The 27,891-nt window shown below is 42.5% G+C and overlaps 2 protein-coding genes across 6 annotated transcripts in view; one reads left to right on the top strand and one right to left on the bottom strand.

Moving 5' to 3' along the window:
* Positions 1 to 27,891, top strand: part of EMP3 (epithelial membrane protein 3 (MAM blood group)) — a 105,086-nt gene that overhangs the window by 27,629 nt on the left and 49,566 nt on the right. The gene's annotated exons all lie outside the window — the stretch shown is intronic.
* MYADM (myeloid associated differentiation marker) lies at positions 672 to 13,692 on the bottom strand. Of its 5 annotated transcripts, none has more exons than XM_026711709.2 (3): positions 13,362 to 13,692; positions 10,753 to 10,901; positions 672 to 3,746 (listed from the first exon to the last, which is right to left on the bottom strand). In XM_026711709.2, the coding sequence occupies exon 3, from the start codon at positions 3,733 to 3,735 to the stop codon at positions 2,830 to 2,832; it is 906 nt and encodes a 301-aa protein (XP_026567494.1). In that variant the 5' UTR covers positions 3,736 to 3,746; positions 10,753 to 10,901; positions 13,362 to 13,692; the 3' UTR covers positions 672 to 2,829. The 5 variants fall into 5 exon arrangements, with proteins under 5 accessions (XP_026567494.1, XP_087774608.1, XP_026567493.1 ...); XM_087918482.1 differs by lacking the exon at positions 10,753 to 10,901 and adding an exon at positions 9,192 to 9,236 and having other exon boundaries at positions 13,362 to 13,518; XM_026711708.2 differs by lacking the exon at positions 10,753 to 10,901.

Below are 27,891 nucleotides of genomic sequence, written 5' to 3'. Positions count from 1 at the left end.
CCACTGATTGTTGTTAGGAAACTATTCTTTAGTTTTAGGTTGATTCTCTCCTTCATTAGTTTCCAAACATTTCTTCTGCCTTCTGGTGCTTTGGAGAATAGCTTGACTCCCTCTTCCTTGGGGCAACCCCTTAAATACTGGAACACTGTTAACCTTTCACCCCTAGTCCTTCCTTTCATTAAACTAGACATACCCAATTCCAGCAACCATTCTTTATATTTTTAGCCTCCAGTCCTATTTGTTTGCTCATTTCAAGAAGATTATGAATATTTTTATTGTATTACTGATGTTTTATTTTTGATAAATCATCTAGCTGCAGGGTGGTCTAAGATTCTAGCAAATAAATATATAAATGAGCTGACTGTAAGTTCTGTAAGCTTGGTGCTTCAAAAATAAACTGAAAGTGAGAGAAAGAGATGAAAAGACTATTTTTATTGAAGTTTTAAACAGCTAAGCCAAAAATAAATCAGTTCAGACCTCTCTAATAACAATCCAATATTGGAGGATCATAGAAATCTGCAGCTGCTATCAAACTGGTGTAAAAATCCATTTTTGAAGTGCCCCTTAAGTCAGAAAAAAAGCCTATTTCTACTGTAGCTATTCAGCCCCTTGGTGTCCAAAATGTACCTTTTTTAATTCAGAAATGCTAGAAATAGGATTGACACACTTCATTGTATCATTGCTCCTTTATTTTGTACACATACATTGATTTGCATATTTCAAAAAATAATAAAAACATTGTAGATGAAGTTGTGGGTAATTGAGGCAAGAAGGAAGCTTATATTTCTACCTACGCTGCATAATGTTATAAGTATTTTGGTAAATGCAGTAGAAACACATACAAATAACTTCTATTGCTGAGCTAATGGGAAAAGACTTATGTTTTCTGAAATACAAAGTTGAAAAACAGTATTATCTAATACCAAATGCTTGGAATATTAAAAAAAAAACTACATTAACAATCATAAAGAAACCAAAAGTTATGCATTTAATACTTTGCAAAGCATGTCTTTTTCTACCATGTTTTATTTAAAAAACAGAGGATGTCTTATACACTTTAAAAAAAACATCAAAATGTAAAGAAAAACAATTTACACTATCTTTCTGTAAAACAATCTATTTGTTAAGAAACTTGAAGGCAAGAATTTGTAACTCTTACTTAAATGTTGCTCCACTGCAGTTGTTATCTTTCAGCCTGGTGCAATCACAAATAAGTGTCTTTCCATTTCCCCATATCAGAATGTTCCTTGTAACCCCCCCAATGTGTTTTGTTGACTTTTGAAGAAAAAGAGAGAGAGCTGCCCTTTTTGAAGGAAAGTTACTGCAAGCCTCAACAAATCCTGCATAAATTATTTTGCAGGATATGGGTGGATTTCTATTGCAGATTTACTGGCAGACATGAATCCATTACTGTACAGTTAATTTCTCCCCGAGCAACCATGGAGAATAAACCCTCCATGGTGGTGCAAAGCAAGCCATCCGTCTAGCGCTGCTTCTGTGCAGTCCCCATTCATCCAATGGAAAATGCAAGCAGCCAATGGCTCTACTGTAAACATCCACCTTTCCCAAAACAAATATTACATATTCATGATGGAAAACAGCAAGTATATTTGGTAAGGGCAAAGGGGTTTCTTTGCATGATGACAGAAAGAGGAACCCAATGTTTTGAAGGCACTAATATGGAGGAATATTTTTTTAAGGCCAAATAAAATATGTACATCAAAAATGCTCCGAATTCTTCTTTTCTGCTAGCAAAGTTCCTGTTTTAGCTGCATACTTTTTCTCTGAATCTTACTGGCTGATGGTGGCTGCTGGCATGTGTTTTGGAAGTTAGTGGTCTGGATAGAGGGTAGCCAGGGTGACAAAAACAGAAAATGGGAAACTTAACTGCAAACTAAGTAATTTAAAGAAAATGTTAGGAGGTGGATTCTTATGAGAATATAGGTAATCCCCGACTTACAACCACAATCAAGTCCAAAATTTCTTTTGCTAAATAAGACATTTGTTAAGTGAACTATGCCTCCCTTTTCATTTTTCTTGCCACAGTTGCTAAGTGAATGAATTCTTGTTAAGGGAATCCGTCTTCCTCCTCGACTTTGTTTTTCAGGTGGCCTCAAAAGGTGATCACCTGATCCCGGGACACTGCAGCCGTCATAAATGTGACTCAGTTGCCAAGCATCTGAATTTTGATCACATGGGTCATGGAGATGCTGCAATGGTTGTTGTGAAAAACGGTTCCTAAGTTGCTTTTTTTCAGGGTCATTGTAACTTTGAACAATCACTAAATGAACTGTTGTAAGTCGAGGACAACCTGCATCCTGGAGTCTCCCCATCGAGAATAGTGTGTGCCCCCGCCCCCTCTCTCTCTCCCTGCTTTTTCCCCCCCACTCAACTGGCACCTGCAATTTCAACACCACTTTTAACAGCCCTAAGCATCTTCTCATGGCTCGGAACACAAAGTTCCTGACGAACTATACTGTCGAAGATACATGCATGGGAATAGCCAAAGATGATTAGGGAGAAGCATTTGTGAGCCATCCCAAACTCTGCAATACAACAAATTATCATTTTGCTGTTATGTGCAATAGGATCAGGATGGAGAGAGAGGAAAAGAATTATTGTGTGGCAAGCACAGAGCGTAAATCTAAGCTAAGAAGAAGGCAATTGAGAAGGCAGGAGAGAAAAAGAGAATGAATTAGTCCGAGACTGCAGGCAGAAGAAAGGAAAAAAAATCAGAGCAAAAGAGAGAAAAGCATGACCCCTTCTTCTCTTTCCACTTCCCTTCTTTTGGACACTGCTGCCTTGATGCTCCTAACTGCCAGCCACCTTCTATCCCTGGATGAATATCAGCCGTGCAGAGTACACCAGATCTGCCAGGTACATGAGCAGATTGATGGCGGTTAGAACAGCCACAGCAACGTTCTTGTCCCATATACAGAAGTGGCTACCTCCACAGACTGCACTTCGAGATGGCTGTCCCCCATGCTTTCGGTCAAACTTGTAGAGGGGCCAAATAATTGTGGCGGTGGCGTACATGAGCACAGCCAATAAAGTGTAGCCGCTGAGGAATTTGTTGAATGGACACGGCAACCAGCCAGTGCATTCGCCAATGCAGAGGATAATCACCACGAGGGAGAGGATGAAGCAAATGCAGTAGACCGCCATACACCACTTAAGAGCATCTGGGTGGTCATAAGTAGGCGGGTCACTTACGAAGACAAAGATGATGCAGGCAGTAAAAGTCTCCACCACCTTCAGTAATCCTGGGACTGTTGCCATGTAGCCGGTGACTTCTCCTGGTTTAGCTTTGGTTATGCTGACCTCGGTGAGGTAAGACAGGCAGGCTAGGCAAGAAAACACAGTGGCGGAAATGCGGTATCCCCGTTCATCACGAGAAAGGCGCTGATTCGAAATGAAGAATACCGGGTAGATAATGGAAGCAGAGAGGCACATTAGGGTGGCATACATGGCGAAGGTGATGGGGAAGTTCTTCCAAGAGACGGGCATGCGATGCTGGAGGCCAGCAAACTCAACCACCAAGATGACAATGGTGATGGCAAAGCAGACGCACCAGGAGAACATGCACCAATCCCCATTGCGGCCATACCAGGCTTCCCGGTTGGCCACCAAGCTGAAGGCCACACAGGTGAAAAGGGCTTCCAGGAGGCGAACGATGCCCAAGGGAGAGGTCAGGGCATTGGTGTTGCCCACTGATTTTGAGCGGGTTACTGGCATTGTGCAAAGATCTAGGGAGGAGAAGAAAGACACAAAATGCAAAACCTTTATCACATGGAAAATATACAATTTAGAATACATTTCCTGAATTTAGGGCTAAGGAGTAAAGGAACAGTGGGCAGATGTAGGACAAGACCAGGCTGAGCCCAGGGGAGTGGTCAAATGCGTCATAAGCCATGAGTCCCTGCGTGCCCACATGAGATCGAAGTCCAGTCTATTGTGAATGCCTCTCTTATCACCCACTCATTTCCCTTAACTGCCAGTGGGTCAGATTCTTTAGAGAGCTTAACTTTGCAATAAATCTTTATATTCGTTTGTACTGCCTGACTCTCCTGATTTCCCACAGCCTTCTGCACCCCTGCATCTTCGAAACAGGTTGGATTTCCCGTCTTACTATTTCCAATCAGAATTCCATTCTTCTCTTTCCTAGTAATAAGCCAAAATAACTGCAGGACTACAAGTTGAGGAAGACTAATTTAAGTGCCATTGTCTCCTGAACCTGCCTGAATATTGTAGAAGTCAGAGCAGGGATAGGAGAGATCTATCACTCCAGGCATTGTTGGACAAGATCTGAAAGCAGTCCCAATCAGAATGGATTAGTCCTCAACTTACGATCACCATTGAGCCCGGAATTATGATCACAAGTTGTGTCAGTTGTTAAGTAGGTCAGTATGTGACCATGCCCAATTTTATAGACCGGTTTTGCAGCGATTATTAAGGGAATGCCATTATTGTTAGGCAAATCCTTTGTCTACAATGGGTGTGTTTGGGTTTTTGTTATTGTTTTTTTGCCAAAACAGGAAGTAACAACCACTTTCTGGCAAAAATCATCTAAGTCCTGGTCACATGACCATGGGATGCTGCAAACACAACCAACATTTGATCATGTGACAGGCAGAGGCCATCAGAACTCTGAATATGGGTCATAAGTAGACCTGAGAAGTCCGTTGTATCTTCAAATAGTCACTAAATGAACAGCCATAAGTTGAGAACTATCTACATATGAATTCTAGTCCCACGTCTGGAGAACTATAGAATCATAGGGCTGGAAGGGGCCTTGAAGTTTTTCTAATCCAACCCTCTGCCCACAGCACATTTTATTACATCCCAGACAAATGGCCGACCAATTTTTTTCTTCAAGACTTCCAACAATGGACCATCCACAATTCTAGGAGGCGAGCTGTTCGTTTTCACTGCCTGGAAAATTCTCCTTAATTCCAGATTGGGTCTCTCTTTAACGAGCTTCTACCCACTGCTTCTTGTCCGGCCTTCAGGTGCTTTGGATAAAAAGTCAACCCCCTCCTTCAGGTGACTGCCCCTCCGGTATCGGAAGACACTATGAAGATATCCCCTAAACGTTCTTTTTCTTACACTAGACAGACTTAACCTTTCCTCACATAGTTTAGCCTCCAGGGCTGGGGTGGGCAACTTTAGGACTTGTGGACTTCAATTCCCAGAATTCCTTAATCAGCCACAAAGTTGCCATACTGGCCCACTCCTGTGCCAAATGTCTATAGGTAATCTATCAACATTTGCCTGTGGGCAACATGGACGTTCTAATCCATGATAGCAACTGTGGGACATCAAAATCTACAAGGGGAAAAAAAGAGGGTAGTTCAACTAAACATAGACAATTTAATTTTTATCAGCCTGCTCTGAGGTTTATAATTCATTTATGTTACTTATTTAGGTATGCTATTTCTGACAGATGGCACTCCAGTCTCTTCTTGAAAGCTTCCAGGGATGAAGCTCCCACAACTTCTAAAGGCAACTTGTGTTCTATGGGTTGCTTGTTCTCACTGTCATAAAGTTTCTCCTTATTTCCAGGTTGAATCTCTCCTTGTCCAATTTTCATCCACTGTTCATTGTCTGGGGTGCTTTGGAAAATAGCTTGACCCCCTCCTCTCTGTGACAGCCCCTCAGATATTGGAAGACTGCTCCCATGTCTCTCCTGGTTCTTCACTTCACTAGACTAGACATGCCCAGTTCCTTCAACTGTTCATTGTATGTTGTAGCCTGTAAAGGTTTTCCCTGTCCAGTCATGTCCAACTATAGGGGAAGGTGCTCATCTCCATTTCTTGGCCGGAAGCTAGCATTGTCCAAAGACATTTTCCATGGTCATGTAGTCATCATGGTTAAATGCTGAGGCACACAGATTGTTACCTTTCTACTAAAGTAGTACCTATTAATCAACTCGCATTTGCATGCTTTTGAACTGCTAGGTGGGCAGGAGCTGGAGCAAGGATGGGAGCTCAACCATTATGTGGAGCTCGGGTCTCGAACCCAGGGTATCTATCTTATTAGTTTTCCAGCCAACAAACCCAGCATCTTTAACTGTTGAGCCATCATGCCCCATCTGAATAATAGGAGATATAAATTTCAGCCAACCCCAAGGATGTCTCAAACAATCCGCTTCCCACATGCAGGACAGGCTATGTGCATGGAAGCATTCAACACAATACAAATCATATAATGCAGCAACAGTTTGGCCCCAGAAATATTGGTAGTGACATTTTTTTTGTCTGACTTCTTCTAGTGGCTTCTTCTAGTGTTCTGTTTTATGACCAGTTTTTTTAAAACTATAATCTTCTTTCTGCACTAAATACATTGCAGATCCATTAGTCTTTTCATGTATCAAATTTATTGATTTCCCACTTAACTCCTGGCCAGTTTGTTGAAATAATGGGCACATTTATGGAGCTGAAATAATGTTGAAATAGTGGGCATGTCTATAGGGCTGGATTCATAACTAGAATTCTCCAGATAACATGTAGCTCTCATTATCTTGATTTATAGTACTTTTTTTCAGATTTGGCATAGCTAACTCAACTAGTGCAGATAAAAAGCATTCTCAATAACAAAAGGTTCTCAACAGAAGGTAGAATCTAGAATTGTCCCAATATTTTATTGAGGTAACTAAAAAGTTACACTTACAATTGTAACTCCTTTGATAAACTTCAGTTAATTTAAACATTGCCCCAGCCTGACAGATGCCACTTGGGCGAAAATTGATTGAGCTCACCTCTTCGGCTCCGGTAGAGAAATGGAATTTCATCAAGGGAAATCTTTTGTGTCTATGCTCCACTTTGATGCCAGACAATTCCATCTCATGAAAATCCACACTGCACCTAGGAAAGGATCTGGGCATCTAAGAACACCCACCCCAAAGGGATCCTCAAGCCTCACACATCCAAAGGGCAAAAGGGCATCTTATTTTACACATCTAATAGGCCTCAAATCAGCCTCACATCACAGCCCCTTGTCGCTATATGTAATGTCCCTCTCAGCTTTCCGTAGTGAAGAATGGCTGAATCTTCGTTTTGCTGTCTGGCTTTTGGAAGAAAATCCTTCCTCTATTTGGAACAATCATCCTGCATTTTTCATTGGATTACCCAGCTTGGAATCAGGCCAAAGAAATTCTTTTAATAAAGCTAAATTCTTCTAATAAAGCTGTTTCCTTTTGTAAACTGAGATAAATCTTCCCGACTTACACAGCACGTATTATGAACTGGTTATGAATAATGGAAACTGAAGTCCAAAAGTCCCAGAGGCTGGAAAAGTCTGGGTGGCGTATTGTCCACCCAAAGCTAATATAGCCCTTTGCTCTCTGGACTGTGTCAAAGTAAGATGCAATGGGAGAATGGACAACAATTTCTGGGGACTAAAAAGTTACCGCAATCTGTCTGTGCCTCACGATTACATTACAAGACAAAAAGAATTGCTATTTTTTCAAGCCAAAATAGGGAAACACTAACTTCCTGAAGAAGGCAAACAACAAGGGCTGAGAAAGGGTGGAGACTTGAGCAGGGGAGGGGTAAGAGAAAAACCATGTTATCCATGTAAGGGAAAGAGAAAAATTCCTTTTTGTCCAGTGTTGGACATTTGGTTTTAATCAAGCTCTCCTTCTGAGCTTGCGGAAGGGGGTGGAGGGCGGGGCGGAAGGGTGAGTCAGAGAAATCCCAGGCGTTAAGCCAATTTCACTGTCTCCTTTCTGAGCCATCTCCCCAAAAATGCAGCCCACCCTTCCTTTTCCCTCCTGCATATCCCGAAGCAAGGATTTCCTTTCCTGTCAGCTCCAAAGTCAGAAATGTCTCCTAGAAGCTCCTTTCACTTTGGCTGCAAGAGAAGCCAGAATCCTTTGGTAGGGTAGCCTTGCCCTACCCATCAGCCCCTCCCGGTGTTTGGAGAGAAGGAAAGGAAAGGGGGGAAAAAGAGAGATGTTTGAAAGTAAAGGTAAGATGCTTAAACAGATAAACAGATAATCAGAGTTGGAAGGGACCTTATGGGTCATCTAGTCCAACCCCCCACCCAAGTGGGAGACCCTACACCCTTTCTGACAAATGGCAGTCCAATCTCTTCTTGAAGGTCTCAAGTGATGGCGCTCCCACAACTTCCGAGGGCAACTTCTGTTCCATTGGTTGATTGTTCTCACTGTCAGAAAATTGCCAGGTTGAATCTCTCCTTGTTCAGTTTCCATCCATTATTCATTGTCTGGCCTATAGGAGCTTTAGAAAATAGCTTGACCCCTTCCTCTCTGTGGCAGCCCCTCAAATATTGGAAGACCTCTATCATGTCTCCCCTGGTCCTTCTCTTTACTAGATTAGCCAAGCCCAGTTCCTGTAACCATTCTTCATATATTTTATTCTTCAAGAAAAGGAGAGCAGAAAAACCACTTTAAACCATTTTAAAATGGGTTTTAAAATTTTAATGGCTTACATTGCCTGTTAGCACTCACTATATAGAAACTGTGCCACTGTAGAGGATATTTTGCAGGAAGCCGCAAGGTTTAGTTTTCACTAAAATGTTGTGCTATATTATCCAGGCACATACAGCCATGCTGGTTCTTTGCAGCCTAACAAAGGGGAAATGGGTGACTGAACAGCCTATTTTGCAAAGCTGTTCTCCCGGGCTAACATGCAGCTGCACAATTTGACACAATCAAATCAAGAGGAAAAAACTGCTAGACAACGTCATTTTTCAGGTAGCAGAAAAACAATTCCCTGTACGAATCCTCCTATCTTTTCCCTATCTTTGCACTGAGAAAATGAGCATTTCAGAGAGTAGAATTTATCAATGTTCTTCAACAGGCAGTTTCTAACTATACTAAAAGCTTCCTTGATGAGATAACTTCAGACTTGTAACCCTTGATCTACAGCCTGAAATGGAACGATCTAGATAAACAGACTGTTTTCCATTTGACTCTGCTGTGCATTTGAGTTGATTCATCCATCTTAATGTTTTTTTTCCAAGCACACTAACCAATACCAAGGGTAAAATTTTATATACATCTCTCCCTCCACTCCTCACATGTAATATGCTTCTAAAATTACTATTTGTATCCCACCCTTCTTATGCTGGTGTATGACTGTAATAAAGATTTAATTTGATTTGATTGATGCTGAAGATGGAACAAAAACAAAATTCTACATGCAGTTTTACCACATTCGTTCTCTCACCCTGCAAGGTACATTCAAAGACGTACATGCAATTGATGAAGGAACCTGCAAAAGTCAAATCCATCAGTGATTTTAAGGCTGTCTCAGAACATCATAACAGGATCAGAATTTAAAGGAAAATATAAGCATTATCTAAACAATAATGGATAAACAACTAATCAAAGAATATTTTCACGTAATCTTATGAACAGTCTGGACCAAAGATATAAAAAGAGTGGTTGGAATTTGCATTTACTGGAAGTAATACTGACAATTACTGAGAAAATATTCAGTCATCGTGCATTGGTAGAAAAAAAAAAACCCTTGAGCAAAGAAGAGGTGGCAACGCCCAGGGTGTAGAACTATTTCTTACACACTGCAGGATACAATCGAAGCCTTGTTTCAAGCACAGAAAACTCTAGAGGCAGGATCTTAGAAGAGCTGCTTCCTGTTCCCTGTTCCCTTGAAAACCCCAGCACCGTGCCCACAAAAGCAGAAGACATGGAAAAAAAGCAGAACTCACTGGATAAAATTAGAGTTGAGAAGTAATGCTAGGTGGGTCATGGCAAGGCATTGAAATAAATAAAGGTGATTCAAAGAACAGGTAGCCCTTGACTTACCGCCATAACTGAGCCCAGAATTTGCAGTAGTAACTCGTGGCGTTCATTAGCAGGTCGCCACGTGACCACACCCAATTTTACTTTCTTTTTTGCAGCGATCCTTAAACAGCCGATGTTTAAGCAAACAGAATAGTCTAAATTAAACTCGTTATACCCAATAAATGCTGATTTCCAGCCAAAAAATTGCAGAACGCTGCAGACAGATATAGATGCCACCGGTTGGCATGTGCCCAAAATGGGATAAACTGATTACAGGGTGGAGATGGAAAGTTGCTGTTGTTACTTTGGAACTAGGTCATAATCTGGGGAGCTCTGTCATAAGTTTGAATGATCGCTAAGTGACTGGTCATAAATCGAGAACTACCTATATTTAAAAGCTACGGAATCCTTAAACCTTGTATCTCTCTAGATCAGTATTTCTCAAACTTATCCACATGAAGATGTGGGTGTGACATGATGGCTGTGAAATTCTGGGAGCTCACATATCTTAAAATTCCTTAGATAATACAAAGGGGTCACTCCTTCTTTTACGTGAACTTGCGTAAAATTCCTTAGATAATACAAAGGGGTCACTCCCTCTTTTACGTGAACTATTGATTAAACTACAGAATATATTTTACAAATAAATACATATTAATAGATTTCAGTTGTAATAGCCAAGAAATACCCTGATTGATCTAATATTATTTATTGTCAAACTCAGGAGATCTTTTTTATCATCCTTAAAGAAACGGGATTTCTCGGTTTTCAAAGCATGGCATTAGATTTTTAAAGGGTGTTTTTCTGTGCATATGCCTGCATGAGGAGAATTTATATTTTAGAAAATCTGTTGCAAAACCATGAACAGAAATCCATTGTTGCCGGTGCACGTTTGTGTCCTCTACTTAAGACCACCACTGGAATCAGAATTTCGGTTGCCAGGCAAGGCAGCTGTTAAGTGAGAGAATTATACTCAATTTTACCTTTTTCGCCATGATTGTTAAATTAATCACTTTGCTTGTCAGCTGGGATGGTCACAAATGGCAACGTCATGACTCCGAGATGCTGCAATCATTGAAAATATATTCCGGTTGCCAGGCTGCCCAGTTTTGATCATGTGTCTGTGGAGATGCTGCAACAATGCACAGCGATGTTGTAAGTGCAAGAACTAGTCGTCAGTCTTTTTTTTTAATGTCGTCGTTAATTTTGAATGGTCGCTAAACACAAGTCAAGGACTACCTGTAATGGTTAAGGCACCTGGCTAGAAACCAGGAGACTATGAGTTTTAAGTGAAACTTGGCTGGTTGACTTTGGGCCAGTCACTCTCTTCTCTCAGCCCCACTTACCTCACAAGGTTGTTGTTATGGAGACAATAGGAGAAGGAAGGAGTATCATGTATATTCGCCATCTTGAGTTATTTATAAAAACAAGAAAGCTAGGACTTTTTTTTTAAAAAAAAGCATCCTCATGATCTAGTCAGTGCAAGCTTTTTCAGGCTGTTTTCTGCCAAACTCAAGATTCTGTGAGAACTTGATGGAGCTCCAGAAGAAATTAAGAGGGAAAAAAAGTTCACCTAATCACAATCTATGTCACAAAAGTTTTGCCTCTTGATTGAAGGATTCTAGGAAAAAAAAATCTTAACAAACAGGTTCCACAGCCTGGAAATCTTCGAACTTTCTGCCTTAGTGGACAACAGAAAGGCTACCGAACTGGGCTGCAAAACTCTGAAAAAACAATAGATGGCAGTAAAGAAATCTAGAAATTGTAATAATTGGCTGCCATCTAATGGTCCTTTGGATTTTTGAAGCCTAGATCTAACAGCATTAGTCCTGTAGTAATCATATTGCCACAAGCAGGGAAGCGGTTATGAATTTTAAAAATAATAAATTCTTATGCAGATAAATGTGTTACTATATTATAAACAACTAACCACAGCATAGAGCAGGGAGGAGAAATATTTACAGTACAGACTTCTGTTTTCTGGAGTCTTGTCATAATACTACCAAAAATAGGCTAAGGATAATTAAGACGAATATGCATTCTACAAAAACACGATATTAAGAAAAAATAAACATAGTGGTTCCTACTGTCGAGCATCTAGTGAACTGGGAATATTCACAATGAAATACACGGTATAAACTTATGGACGTCGGTCATATCACACATACATTCCCTTAGTAAAACACCTCTCTTCTCCTTACAGAAAAAAATGTATTCAACAATACAGCATGTCCCTGTTTTGCTGATACAAATATATACTTTTTGACTCCATCATGTCTCATCTACTGCACAATTATCCTCTGCTTTCATTAAATACTGTTGAGATTGTAACAAGCATAGCTCTCAGACAGCATTAGAATGCAGCTTCAGTTTTGATGTGGGCCACACCTAGCTAGGATCTATTACAATATCCTTGCCTCACCAGACCAGCCTTAGAAAAAATGATCTTTTGAGAAAATATTGCAGTACAGTATTAATAGAGGTAGACACATCTCCCTTAATTAAAACTTTTGTGAGACCAAAATAGCTGGTAAAATGAAAAAGCTGGACTCTTGTGGGAGGAACCCACCCACCCACCTTAAGTCTGCTCAGATAAAAAGGCCTTTTTAAAGGCACTTAACACAAGGTTGCACATTTTTTTTCCTGTTATTCCTTGGCAGTTATATCAAGGTATACTGCCTTTAAATATGAAGGGCCTATTTAGCTAATGCATTGAGTTTTCAAAGACTTCGGCTGTAAAACTGCAAATTATGTAATAATGCTTTAGTGGCACAATTTGAGATTTCAAAATATTTTCAGAGTTTTCTTTATGGAGAAGTTAGCCCTGGAGAAAATATTGAAATCTTCACTACTTCTCTTTTCTTATTAACCACGAGTGTCCAACTTTGGCAACTTGGAAGACTTCAACTCCCAGAATACCTCTGGGATTAAAGTTGCCAAGATTGGATACCCCTGCTAATAAACTTTGCTGCTCACTTGTTCCATTAAAACAGCCTGTTACACCCACTTCCCTGCCATAAAAGACACCCGATTGCCAAAGCCACCCTGGCAATGCGTGGCACCCTCTCCCTATTTATTTATTTGTTTATTTTATTTTATTTTTAAAAGACCATTAGCTCCCTGGTATTGCCTCCTGTTGCAAAATTAAACCAATTTGGGGTGGTGGTGGGCTTCTTTTTTTCAAAAGGGGAAGTCCAGGGTGGGGCACCCTGACATGGTAACCTCCATTAACTCACTCGAAACCTGCAAAGGGGAGACCCCCAAGTCACTCAGTCCTGCAAAGAGTCGCATTGGAGAGGCGGGGCAGCTCAGAAAATGCACCTCATTTCCCCAAAACGCTAAGCAACCCCCCCATTTCTAGCCTTAGCATTCTCCCCCGGCCCAGTTTTGCGTTTAACTCTTTAAATCCCCTTTCCTTTCAGAAAGCAGCCACGCAAGCCACGCACGTCGGGAGGCTTTAAACTCTGGACGCCCCTCAATCGCACGCGCTGTCCTCCCCCCCACCCCAACCTCAAGGGCCCCGCCCCACGGCTGCCCGAACTCCTCCGAGCGTCTCCCCCAGCCCCAATTTTCCTCCGGAGCTCCTTCTTACGGTACTTCCAAGGCTTGGGGCGGGCGGAGAGTCTGCACCGACGAAGCCTCCTCGCGTGGCGAGGCGATCTGGCGAAAGATGCTCCGCGTGGGACCGAGAAGGCAAGAGGAGCGCCTAAGTTGGGCTGGTCGAGACGGGAGGGCAGCTGGGTGTGGTACTAAACGCCGGAGAAGAAGGGAGGGAGCCTCCCCGCAGGAGGAGGGGGGGAAAAGGGTGGGCCCTGGGCGGACGGAAAGGAGAGCTGAGGGGGTCGGGAGGAACTCTGTTTGTGGCCGTTGCTGCTGGCGACAAGGAGCAATAAGCATGACGCCACCGGTCCCACCCGAAAAGCAGCCTTCCAGGAACCCAGCGGTTCCCACGTGTCTTTCTCTCGCTGCTCCAGGTTTCCCGCCAGTTCGCCGGGCTGAGCTTGAAAGAAGACGCCGGTCAGTCGCCCCGGAGGGCTCTTTGTCTTTCGGAGGTGGGAAGCCACAGCCTACCAATGTGGATGGCTTCATAGTTTTGAAAGGGTAGATGGGTATGTGTGTGCGTGTAACCCATCGTGCATCTTGGAGCAGTGCGTTCCATCGGCGGGTTGGGTAATAAAGTTAATCCTCGACCAAACAATAATTTGTTTAGTGACCGTTCTAAGTTACAAGGACACTGGAAAAAAGTTGTTGTTTCACACCACCGTTTCAGCATTTCAGATCAAAATTTAAACGTTAGTATTTATGACAGTGGCCATATCTCAGGTCATGCGGTCCCCTTTTGTGACCTTCTGACAAGCAAAGTCAATGGGGAAGCCAGATTCACTTAACAACTGGGTTACTAATTTAACAACTGCAGTGATTCACTTAACAATGGCAAGAAAAGTCATAAAATGGAGCAAATTCGCTTAACAAATCTCTCGTTTAACAACAGAAATGTTGGGCTCAATTGTGGTCGTAAGCTGAGGACTACCTGTAACCTAAGAACTTAGAGCATCCTGCAATCTGTTCTCACAGTGGCTAACCAACTTTGTAAACTCTGTGGACCCTCAGCAGATGGCCTTCAGAGGCAGTCAGGCTGCCATCAAGGGCAGAGAGTCTGTTTGGTCTAGTCCAGTGATAGCGATGTCCGTTTGGTCTAGTCCTTTTTGGCACTGAGTGCCCAAACCATGTGCGCATGCCGGATTTGTGCCGGAAAACTGAAGATCAGCTGGCCAGTTTCCCAGCCTCAAAAACAGCCTGAAAACACCCTGAAAAACGGCCTGTTTTTTGGCTGATTTTCGGGCCATTTTCTGGTGCCTGCAAAGACCAGCTAGCCGGCCCATATGTGCAGAAATCAGAAATCGCCAGAAATCAGAAGAGCAGCTGGAGACAGTGTGCTTACCCACTGAGAGAGCTCTGTGAGCCAGCTCTGGCACGCGTGCCATCACGGATCTAGTCCTTAAGGCGCAGGCTAGAAACCAGGAGACTGAGTTCTAGTCCTACCTTAGCTATGAAAACCACTTTGGACCAGTCACTCACTTTCAGGCCAGCTTGCCTCACAGGGTTGTTGTGGGGAAAATAGGAAGAGGAAAGAGTAATATAGCTATGTTTGCCATCCTGAGTTGCTTATAAAAAAATAAGGTGAGATACAGGTATAAACATATTTCTTTGTTTTTTAAACTTGTATTCTGCCCATCTTGCAAGGATGATTCTAGGCAGTTTACAGTTTCTGACATTAAATTGCCAGGGTCCCCAAGAATTCCCTGAACCATCCCTTCCTTGAAGCTAGCCAAGCTGATAGCACATATTTTGTAATAAATTCCAAAGTTTAAGTGTGGGTTGTAAATTGAGAGATTTCCCCCATTCCCCAGGTGTCACTTTGCTCCTGCAGAAATTCTGTAACCATATTTCATAAAAATCATACTGTTGAAAGGCACCTTGGAGATCTTCTGGTCTAACCCTGTGCAGGGCAGGAATTCAGAGCATCTCAGACAAATGTTTAATCTTTAATGGAACTCTTCCCATAATGGATCTGCCATGAGACCAAGAAGGAGACAATTCTACTGCTTAGTAGCTCTCGTAGAAATTTCCTCCTTATTTCAATGTCCTCATCTTGCAGCAGAGATAAAGGGTGTAACTTGATAATAAGAACAGAGTTATAAATTTTATTATCCATGACATTGGATAATTTTATTATCCAGGACACATGTAACAAAAATGAATATTGGGTCATCATAATCCTCGGTCTGTTGGCTTCTGGGTTAGTAGAAGGATTTCTCTTAATGCAAACCTGTTGTTCATCAATTATACTAAGGCACAAGTGCAGAGGTTCTTGGTAACTAAGATGTGTGGACTTAGAAGTCCTAGAATTCCCCCGTGTTTGGCTAAGGAATTTTGGGAACTGAAGTCCACACATCTTAAAGTTGTCACGGTTGAAAAACATTGCACTAATAACTGGGGGTGTGTGTATCCCTACATCTACACCCACGACACAAACAGGCCTGGGCCATGTTCTTTTTGATTGGTTTCATCTCAGTACTGGTCTGGATTGAGATGTTTGTAAGACTTTCTCCACAGACAGGCCTTAATGTAGTGCTTTCCTCCTCCTTGGCAATATCCAAAACTTCTTTTACAACAATTCAACCATCATACCAAAGTAAAAGTAAACAAAATCAGCTTTTATGGCACCTCAAGGCTGGCCAGGTAATGCTTAAAGATACTATCAGTCCCTATTGGGAAAAGGGTTTAAGTCCAAACCAAACAAATTACATTACAGTTTCATGTGTTTATAGTCAGGGATATCTGCTTTTTTGTTTGTTTGTTTTACATAAGATGCAGGACTTGGAAAATCAAGGCCATCATCTTGAACTATTTTTCACATATACACATCCCACGGATTTCCCTGCTCATGGTTATTATTACGTCATTAAAGGATCTCACCCAGAAATGATGTCCCTTTGAACAAGGGCAGGTCTTTAAAAATAATAAGTTTTATTAAATATTAATTATACAGATAAAACTAATGCAATATTAAAAAATAAGTGTAAAAAAGAGTGCTAAGAAAAAGAAAAACTAACTTCCTTCTTCATCCCAGCAAGTTTGAACAATCTTAACAACTTATCACTATCAATTAAAAAAAACAATCTCATTAGCTCATATTGCACTTAATTTTCTATAAACAAATCTTTAAAGCCTCATCAGAACCTGAAAAGAATGCTTAAGTTGTTCTTTAGCCTGAACTTTTGAATAATATGATTTTATCATTGCCCTGGCCTGCTCATGTCTGTTTGGCTGTGCAGAGGAGAAAGATGACTCTTATTGATTGGTGATATGTTGTTGGTTTAGTGCATTTTTTTTTCAAAAGTGGCAACTTTAACGTGGCTATTGGGGAATTCTGGGAATTGAAGTCCATATGTCTTAAAATTGCCAAATTTAAAATACATTGGTTTAGTGCAGGGGTCTTCAAACTTGACAGCTTTAAGACTTGTGAATTTCAACTCCTAGAATTTCTCCTCCAGTCATGTTAATTCAGGAATTCTAGGAGTTGAAGTCCACAAGTCTTAAACTTGCCAAGTTTGGAGACCCTTGGTTTAGTTTATTGTGTGACTCCAGGGTCTCTCCATAGCTTGCCTGTGGAGCTTATGGCACAAGGGCCTTGACTTACAAAGATTACCCATGGGCTTTGACTTTGGAACTAAAGTTGCAACAATTTTAAAGAATGTAACTAACAGGTCCTTCCACTTACAATCATCACAGCTTCCCCAAAGTCACATGATCAAAATTTCGGTACTTGGCAACCAGGATGAGCTTACTATAGTTGCAGTGCCTCAGGTCATGTGACCTCTATGTGCGACCTTCCCAGCTGACTTCCAACAAGCAGAATTAATGGGGGAAGCTATATTTGCTTAATGACTGTGATTCACGTAGCAACTGCAGCGATTCGCTTGACAAGATCATAAAGTGATACATGACTCAGTTAACAACTGCTTTGCTTAGCAACAGGAATTCTGTCCCAATTGCGGCCATAACTCAACTACCTATACTTGAATGAAACATGAAGAACGGTTGCAGGAATTGGGCATGTCTGGTTTAATGGAAAGAAGGACTAGGAGTGACCTGACAGCAGTCTTCCAATATCTCAGGGGCTGCCACAAAGAAGAGGGAGTCAAGCTATTCTCCAAAGCCCCTGAGGGCAGGACAAGAAGCAATGGGTGGATACTAATCAAGGAGAGAAGCAACCTTAGAACTAAGGAGAAATATCCTGACAGTAAGAACAATTAATCAATGGAAGTTGTGGGTGCTCTGTCACTGTGGGCTTGTAAGAAGAGGCTGGACTGCCATGTGTCAGAAATGGTGTAGGGTCTCCGGCTTGAGATGGAGGTTGGGCTAAAAGATCTCCAAGGTCTCTTTGAACTCTGTTAGTTCGATCTGAACTACCCTGGTTCTGTATTTCATTCCACTACACCTTTTTAAAGACTTTTTTTTGTTTTCTGGCTTGCATCACATTTTGTATTTCTTTTTAAAGAGAAACCAAAAAGGAGAAGAGACAATGGGTATGAATATCCCTTCTGTTCTTTAGAGAGGAGAACATTCCAAGGAAGATGCTTTGACTATAATTGACCCAGCCTGTAACTGGGCATGCAGGAGAAATCTCACCATGGTTTCCCTCTAAGCGTAGTCTTTCTCTGTTTCTCAACAAGGAAAACAGCGCAGAGACAAAAAGAGCAAGCCATTTGTTATAAAGACCAAAGCTGTGGAAAGTGCTGTAAATATCAGCCAAAATGATCAAAGGGAGAAGGATGGAGAAAAGGAGAAAAGGGTAAAAAGCGTTGGAGCTTTTGATTTAAGGAGAAAGAAGCCATTGTTGAAGTTAATGAAGCTATAAATACACAGAACTTTTATTTACTAAAAAAAAGGAAAAGTTTGCTCCCCCCGTGGCATTAACAGGCAGGGATTTGGAATGAACAAAAAAGGGACTTGCAGGTAATCCTTAACAACCATTCATTTAGCGGCCATTCAAAGTGACTTTCAATGGGTTCTCACATTTATGACTGTTGCAGCAATCCCCCAGTCACATGATCAAATTCAGACACTTGGCAACTGGCATGTATTTATGAGGGTTGCGAAATCTTGGGGTCATGTCATCATTACCATTTGTGACCCACTTAGAGGGCTTCTGACAAGGGAAAGTCAATGGGGGAATTGGATTTGCTTAATCACCACATGAACTGTAGTGATTCACTTAAACAGGGCAAAAAAGGGTCATGCAACTGCCCTGTCCCATTTGTGGTCATAAGTTGAGATTGTATTGAAATAACTTGGGGAACTTCCTGCAACAGTAGCATCTGATTTTAAAGAAGAGTTGAAGTAATTCAGGGAGGGCAGGTCTATTTCTAGCTGCTGTTTGCAGTAGTAACAGGAATGTCCCCAAAGGGAGTTAAAAGTAAGTGAGAAGGGCTGCCAAACTGCACAATTGAAACCAGATCTCCTTCTTGGGATCATTGTACATGCAACGCCAGAAAAGGGATCGGGCTATAATTGTGTGGTTGTGGATACCATCTTGACTTTTCTAACCCTCTCTCTTAACACCCCTGAATAGCATACAGAGCTTCCAAATTTAGAAGTAATGGATTTATTTTTATTTCCCTTCTTAGTACAGTCATGCTAGTTGAGGAATTCTGGAAGTCCATGCATTTTAAAATTGCCAAGGTTGGGAAACCCTTTATTAACTGTGTTCAGACTACAGAATACAAACCTGGAAAGGCCCTTAGAGATCATCTTGTCCAACCTGCATCTCTTAGTAGAAGCTCAAAGATGCATATTACCCCTTGGATCAGTACCTACCCATCTGACATAGGTTCAGATTGATGGACTCTACCCAGCCTCTATCGTGCTTGTTTCAAACCTATGCATTGCCCAAACGGAGGACAGGTTAACCAATAATAATCTGAAGCTGCTCAGATGGAAGAGAAACCAGGAGAAAATATGATTAACATCAATACAGCTAAAAAAGGGTATCTTGTTCCTGGGGACATGAAGATGGCAATATCAAAAGGACATGTCTGAAACCAAGTATTCTGGGAGTTGAAGTCCCCCAGTCTATTCTTTTGACCCAATGTAGCAAAAGAAATTTGCTTCAGATTAATGCTGGCTATTCTGGCAACTAGGAATTTTACTCAACCATAGTTTTTATGGTTTTCTAAACTGCTGCCCTGTTTTCCTTGTTCCAACAGACCACAATCTTCTCCCAATTTTGCATATTGTCATTCTGACTGCGCAGCTCACTTTTCCCAAAAAGTAAGAATATGGCTGACACCTTGTGGCAAATAAACAGTCCTACAAGAAGGTTTGACCTCTTTCCACAATTGGTCAAAATTGCTCTTTATAAAAATGGGTTGTTTCCGAGAGATTCTTGGTGCTTGGACAAACTGCTTTGTATTTAGCAGGCAGTAAAGCTGAAGTGGATTGGATTAAGCTAGTTGTGTGAACTCAGATGTTACGTGAATATAATGGCTTGGTGTGGTGGGTAAACTTTGCCAACAGGTATGCTCTAAATCATAGTGTATTTGTCATGTTGTACAAATGCACACTATGAATCAGACTGTGGTCTAGACATTTCTTCTTACCCATACAGCAATCTGCAATTATAACTCTTGTTCATTGTTCCTTTATGTAGCCCAAGTTTTGTGGGCAGTATATAAACACTGTAGGAAAGCACAACTATAAGAAAAAACAACCAAAACAATAACATCTGTATGAAGAAGAGCACTACATATAAAATAAAAAGTGCATGATCAGCTGCACTTGCTTTATGTTGTAATTACAGTATAAAATCACAGAACAGGAGCAATTAAATAGTTAAGCTGGAAAAGCCAGAATGGTTCTTAAAATGATAGGAAAATGGGAGGTTCTTTGCCTGACATTTAGAAACATAATACTGTATATATGCCAAGCAAAATTATTTTGAGTTGGTGCTGCATAAATGGGATACCATCACTGCCAAGGCTTTATCTCAGCAGTCACATATTTTGCCTTGCAAGGAACAGACACCTGAAGAAGATCTTAAAGTTCATAAAATTGAGCAACACTGCTTTTGAAGGTATGATCCTTCCTAGAATAGGATGAAAACCAATTGACAAATAAAGCCACTGCCAAACAAAATCTGTGTCTTTTGTGGGTTAAGGTGCTGATTAGTTCTCATCCAGTGCATTACTCCAGCCAGCTTTAAATCAGGACACTGACTTTTTCACGTGTATATTGGTTGAATTGGATACGGTTGCCTACCTACTTATTTCATGAAGAGGCCAGTTTCTGTTAACCTTAGGCTTCCAAACAGGACTAAAAGAGCAGTTAATCTTACGGGGGTATGGGTGGGGGACCAAACCAGATACGTAAGAAATTGCAGGGAAAAGAGAGGTTACATGTCAAAAAATTCAAGATAGCGGCCACAATCATGCCATCAGATATGAATGCAATCATGATGCATGTAAAAAGGGTATTGATTGTATGGATGTAGCCACTGTCATAACCTTTTTTTAACACAACACACACACACCCTTCCAGATATCTAAACGGTTGTAAAACAAACTCTTCTGCAAGAAATATTTCCTTTCCAACACTATAGGCTGACACCTATAGATTTGGTTTAAAATAACTGTAGATTTGATTTAAAATATCAAAGAAATATGAAGAAGTCTTCTCCAAGTTGGGGATATGTGAACCAGTCAGAATCAGGGAGAAGCAAATCACATGTTTTCTGCCTTCTGCACAGAGGTGGATTTGAAGCTTTACAGATGCAGATAGATAACGCAACAAGACATCCATAACAAATTACATTTATTGGTTCATCAGGTGTTCCGTCTTGCCTTTCCTCTTTCCCAAAAGATGAAAGAGTACAAACTCACACAAACACAGGCAGGCAAGCTGGCTCAGACTTCAGTGTTAATTCTTTGGAACTGATAATACTCTTGGCATTCCAACACGTCCTGCTTGCCAAGTCCGAACTGATAATAGATAATATTTTACTCACAGAAAATCACAAGGCAGTCCACAAAGAAAATCTGAAGTAAGGTTAAACTTTGTCCCTTACAAAGTTTCAGGAGAAAACACACCCACTTTTATCCCCTGTGGGGTGTGGCTCAATGACTCAGCTCACTCTCTGACCCTCCCACGCCTCCTACGTTGCTGCTCATGTTTCTCCCTACGATGCTGCTTAGGATCGAGCCAACACTCTTCCTCTTTACTCCCTGTCAGGGGCTGCTCCGATATGCCTTCCTCCTGATTAATCTCAGGCTGTTCCTCTCGGCTGTCTGATGGAACCTGAGGCATTATCAGGGAGGAAGGTCCTGGGGAGGAAGGCATTCCCAGTTCCTCCTCCTCATCTTCCAACCCATCTTGTAGTGAAAGAAGGAAGCTACTATCAGTTCATGAGTCCAGGCAAGAATGGAGGGAAACCTCCCCTAACCCCTCGAGGTCAATCTAGTGACCAATCAGGATTACAGATGTGGTCACGTGGCATGAACTACATTTTCCAGAGTACCTTTAACTACATTTACCATGATGCATTCCCTTAAGGGGACAACTCATAATTCCTAAGTAACTATCCAATTCCCATAGACTGGCTGGGACAACACACTCCCCGCCTGGAATTGTAAATTCCACTATTAAGAGAAGAGAAAAAAATTAACTATAAACTAAGATAAGCAGTAAACAGTAATACTATGAATAGCAGATAACTATAGAACTAAGATAAACAGTTAGCTATGTAACTAAGAAAAACAGTAAACATTAACAAAGCATCAAACAAAGCAAAGCATCAAAGCTTGAGGTTCAATCTTCAAGTTCAGCCTCTTGGTGCGAGTCTGCTGGTCACCTCTGGCGGCCTTTTAGGGTGTATAGGTACTCTTGATGGCAAAGGTGAAAGTCTGGTGGTCTCTTCTGGTGGCCTTTTAGGGTGGACAGGTACTCTTGATAGCAAAGGTGAAAGTCTGGTGATTGCTTCTGGTGGCCTTTTAGGATTGGAACGGTACTCTTGCTTCCATGGTGTCAAAAGACATCGGGAAGCTGTTGGAAAGGGTGTTGCGTAGGCATATGCCCGTGTAGAGCATCTTAGTGGACGTCTGGTGGTTGTTGGCAGACATTTAGGGTATTCTAGTGAAAGTGTACTGATCGCTGGCGGCCTTCAAGGCTGGAACGGCATTCTTGTTTTCGATGGTGTTAAAGGGCGTCGGAAGGCAGTTGGAATGGATGGTGCTAAGGCATTTGCCTAGGTTGGAGCCTGCATCCAATCGTCACTGACAATTCCTACGATCCCCCATCCTAGTGGAGATTTGATGGCCGCTGGGCCGCCTACAGGGTTGCCGACTGACTCAGAGAAGAGAAAGGCACGTGGGGCATTATTTCACAGCAAGAGTAGGATATCAGCCTCCAGATCTAGAGCAGGGAAGTGATGAGCCAGGGGCTGTAGGTGAGGCATGCTGCTTATGACCTCAGGTGTTGCAATCTGACTGCGGTTGTTCGGTATCCCTTCGCATTCAAATACGGGTGGTAGTGGGAACCAGGAACTTCCATCCAATGACTCTATGCAGAGTCCAGTAGCTCTCCTCCCCGCTGTGCTTCTTGGTCCATGGCATGTTGATACAGTGAAGGGAAGTTTGTCCTGTTGCACTTCAAAGAGGTTGAAGAATGCGGGTCTGGCCAGGGTGCAGGTGTTTTGAGTGTCCATTCACACATACATTTTCACGGCATCTTCAGGGCGTCCTTCAGGGTACACTTTGGCTAAGCTGATGGGAAGACATGAACGAGGGTGTGGTGGGTCGGTGTACAGTGCTGTGCTGTTGATGCTCAGCTTGGTTGCGGTTGCGGTTTCGCAGTCTGTCGAGGAGCCCTGTATGCTTCTGTGTTACGTTGAGGCTCCTTATCCGAAGGAGGGTTACGAGATCTCTGCCGTGGCGGCTCAGAGTCTGGATGCAGTACAGTCGGGTCCTGGTCACTATGGCATAAGTCGCATTGCACCTTGGCTGTGCGGTACTTGGACAGGTGTTTGGATTCACAACACCTGTAGTAGTATTGGTACTCCCTTAGCAACTCTTCATTGGGTCAGTGATTTCGCTGCAAACCCAGTGCCGCTGTTCAGCGAGAGATGAGTGTTGTACATAGGAAAAAACTGGTTTCTCCTTGTATTTGGAGATCTAAACTGGGCTGTATCTGATGAGTTCTCTCCCCAACTGTGTGTGGATGAGGAGTCAATCTCAGTATTATGGACAACCATGAAGGGTCTTTCCCTGGTAGTGTACATACGGCTGAGGGCAATATATGGTCGCTGTTGTATCTTCTGTCATTAGGAGGACGAACAGCTCTGAGTCCATGGGCCCGGTATGTGTTGCACACAGTCACCTGGTGGGACACGAATTCTTCAAGAAGTGTGAAGGGTACAAAGCAGTGGCGACCCTTGGCCATGAAGGTGTCAGTCAACTGGAGCCACTTTTCAATTAGCACCTGCGGAAGTTTTCAAACAATTTTATTCTGCGTGTCGACATGATCAAGACAGGTGAGCCCAAGTAAGTTGGGATCCCATTGTGCCGTTCCCAGCTGGACAAGTATGTTTGAGAGGTCTATGATTCGGCAAGGCTTGTTGATAGGAATTTTAGGAAAACTGTTGAGGCTATCCAAGAGTGTTGCTTCTATGTCCTCAGAAGCACCATACAGTTCGTCAAGCCTTTTCCATGATAACCGTAGGGCACCGGCCGAGTCGTCTAAGTGGTATGCCAAAAGTGCCCTTGGTATTTCAGCAGACTATGGCCCTAGCCATGCTATCAAGTGTCCAATTATTTCATCAGGGTTCAGGCATGCCGCCTGGATGGGGAACAGGAAAAGTTTCTTCCAGACTAGATACTCGCTGCCTGGCTTGTCAGAGAATCTGCGATCTTCATTGGCATGCAAATTTAGCTTTTCACTCTGTACAGCCAAGTTTCTCCAGTAATCTTCAGCATTTGCTGAGCTGGGGAGAGGTATTGACATAGAGAGTTCTCCCCCTGAATTCTCGTAAGGTGGGTTCGGGTTGTAAGTCAACAACGGGTTGTAGTCTTCCTTCCAGTACTTACGGAGGATGTTGTTCTCCCATACTGGGGATGATGGTTGAGCATCACGCTGATGTGTAGGCTGGGTGTGGTTACCTTGTGGTGCCTGGGAACCGGATTGGTATTGAGGTTGTGGCAGGAACACTGCTGCCTGTGGATTGAGTGTGGCAGTTGTTGTTGATGGTATGTCGACTCCTCAAGAAGTTGTTGTGAACATTGGTGGGTTAAGTTGCTCGGCCAGCAGGGCGTGAGATGTTGCAGTAGGGTTGCTGGTGCTGGGAAGAGAATCTCGGACCTTAGTACATACAACATCAATTGGGGAAGGTTTGTTGTTGGTAGGAAGTGAATCTCGTACTTTAGATCGTACAACGTCAGTTGCATAACTGACATGTAAAGTCTGTGGTTGAGATTCATCCCTGTGTTTCTCTGGTTGTGGGAAACTGTTAGGCAACTGGGGTGGTTCCATCTGCTCATTTCAAAGTGAGTGTTGCTCATTCACGTAGGCCTTGACCCGTGTATCTGGGCTCTCTTCTTCCAACTCATTGAGGTCGAAGTTGAGGGAGGCAGTGTTGGCCGCCTTCTGCCATGCTGCGGCCCATGCTGTTTTCGCTGCCATCTCTCTTTGTCGTAACTCTACTTGGGCCTGAGTTTTGGCTATTTCTGCCAGTTGTTTGGCCATTTCTGCTTGTTGATTGGCCTGAGCTTTGGCCATTTCTGCCTGTTGTTTGGCCATTTCTGCTTTCTGCCATATCACCTCTGTCGTAATACGTAATCTGCCTCTGCTGCTGCAGCTTCAACTTGGGCTTCTACAGCTTGTTTGGCAGAACTTGCTGCTTTGGAGTCCCTAGATGCGCTACTGCGACGGGAGGATGCTCTGGAAATATGGTGACAGCTGGCAGCAGAGAATTGGCACAAGACACTGGTGCCTGCCCACAATGAAGCTGATTTGGGATGGAGGGAGGGGGCTTTCTTAGAATGGTGGGAAGAAGACATGTGATCAAGGAGCTATGTCAGATGTGGTCTGCTCCCTTGATGCTACTTCCTGCCGACGCGCATTGTGGAGTGCTGTCTGAAGAGCTGTCTTGCTTTCCTCGACACAGTCTTCGCGTTCCTTGTGAAACTCCTCGAAGTATTGGATGTGTATTAGGTGTTTGGGGTCACCCAGTCTTGACTGGATGGACTTGAGGTTGTTTTCACTGCGTCACCACCATGCAAAAAGGGCATCTAGATCATTTAGCAATGTGTGGAGTTTCTCAGGGGGCAGCTTATATTTTGGGGCATCACAGATCTTCTCAAGCTTCACCCATGAGTCTGTGTAGTGGTGATATTGCTGCTGCCAATCGTTCCTCAAGTGTTCTTCCATAGATTCAGTAAGCTTCTTACTCTTTCTGAGTCGTAGGCTTTCGGAGGTATCACGACTTCTCCAGAGGGTTGGTCATCTAAAGATGGTTGTTGGGAACCAGTCTCCATGTTTACAACAAGGGTGGGTGGAGGATTCAGGTCTTCTGGTACATCAGAGACATCTGTCATGACTGAGGAAGTTGCCATGAGTCAAATTGGTAAAGGGAGAATTTTGGAAAATTTTAGTGGTTTTCCATGCAATTCCCTTTTTTGTATTAGGGGGCGCTGCAAAAAGGTAGCAGAAAGTAGAGTTGCTGCTGAATTTAATACTTGAGCACGTAGGTGGCACTGCAGAGTCTGGGCGATGCTAGCACAACACACAGTATGGCTGCTTCTAGGGTGCGTGAGTTTGCAACACAAGGGGGCACTAGAAGTTGCATCTCAAAGTCTGAAGACTAGAGGGCTGAATGCAGAAATATGCGTAGCGTAGTCTGAAGACTTGAGGGTGGAACACAGAAATATGCCTATTATTGTCGCTTGCTTCACAAAGTGGCAGCAGGGGGGCATGGGCTACGCCCATGTTAGGATGCAGTTACTCTTGGGACATTTGAATTAAGTTGATTAAATGGTGCACAATAGTTGCAAAAAAGGGGTTATCATTGGAGAAATATCTGGTCAATATTTGAGAAACTGTGTAAAAAATCAAAGTCTGGGAAATTTCTCCTTGGGCCCCAGGTGTAGCTGTGGGCTGCGTTGCTTAGGTCTCACTTCTTTGTGGAAGAAAAAAGAGGGGGGAGAATTTCCTGCCTACTCTTGAAAAAGGAAAAAAATGGTAAGAATTATCTGACTTCACTGTAAATTCCTTCTTGAACACCAGATGGAGATGAGGGCTGCTTTACTTGAGTCTGTTGGGTTGCAGGTAATTGGAACATTTGAATTAAATTGATTAAATTGTTCACAATAGTTTCAAAAAGGGGTTATCAATGCAAACACATATTGGAAACTCAGGGAGATTTTTCTTCGAGTACCAGATGTTGCTGTGGGCTGCTTTAAGATTCAGAAAATCAGTGTAAGCATTAACAAGTCAGCAGAGATAAAGTAAATCAGCATTTGTAAAGGGCTTCTACCTCGTGGTCAGTCTATGGTTTCTATGGTGACCAGGTAATTTAGTTACTGACTTCCTGTGGAAGCTTTTGGTTGGAATGGCCAGTGAGATGCAGTCCTTGTCTCAGAAAGAAGAAAAAAGGAGCAAATTCTCTTCAGTTGCTGAGAATTGTAGCTTCACATTTGTTTGAAAAAAACATTGTAGGTAGTAACTGGGGAGAAGCAGGGCAGATGGGTAAAACCTGGCTCCTCCCTTTGTTTTACAAATGGACTCTTCCCAGTTAGGAGTTGTAATTTGAGACACAGCTGCTGAAGAGAAAGGAGTGGGGGGTTGCCCCTTCCTGGCTTGATACTGAGACAAAGGAATTGAAGGAGGCAAATGTGATAGCCTTTGAAAGCCAAAGTGTAGGATATTTGGAAAGTCTCCTGCATAAAAGGGGAAGTGGGGGGGGGGGGATTCTTGCCCTTCCCTGCAATTCAAACTGAGGCACAGAACTTAGCATTCTACATTCACTCCTGGATGCACATTACTTTGCTTTATGGTTAGGATTTCATCTTTTACTTTTCTGCTTTCTGCACAGAGGTGGATTTGAAGCTGTACAGATGCAGAGAGATAACTCAACAAGACATCCATAACTAATTACATTCATTGGTTCATCAGGTATTCTCATAACTCACGTTTGTGACAAAGTTCTTCTTTAATGACCAATCCTTTGTATATCTGCCTTGTAGTAAAAAATGGTTATCTCCTAACCCATCTCATAGCGATAGAAAGAAGCTGCCATGAGTTAGAGAGTTCAGACAAAAAAAAAAGGAAAACTCCCCCAACTCACAGAGGGTCAAAACTAGTGACCAATCAGGATTATAGATGTGGCCACATGACATGAACTACATTTCCCAGGATACCTTTAACTACATTTACCATGATGCATTCCCTTAAGGGGACAGCTCATAATTCCTGAGTAACTATCCAATTCCCATAGACTGGCTGGGACCGCACAACATGCAATTCTGCTTTGCTTGTTTTCTGAGAATGTTGGGCCTTTCAAGCAATGATTT

The sequence above is a fragment of the Pseudonaja textilis genome, chromosome Z (genome assembly GCF_049901715.1).
Source record: "Pseudonaja textilis isolate UNSWEBS1 chromosome Z, rPseTex1.2, whole genome shotgun sequence".
NCBI classification, from domain to species: Eukaryota; Metazoa; Chordata; class Lepidosauria; order Squamata; family Elapidae; genus Pseudonaja; species Pseudonaja textilis.
The sequence above is the reverse complement of the archived record's forward strand: the minus strand, read 5'-3'. Positions and strand labels throughout refer to the sequence as shown.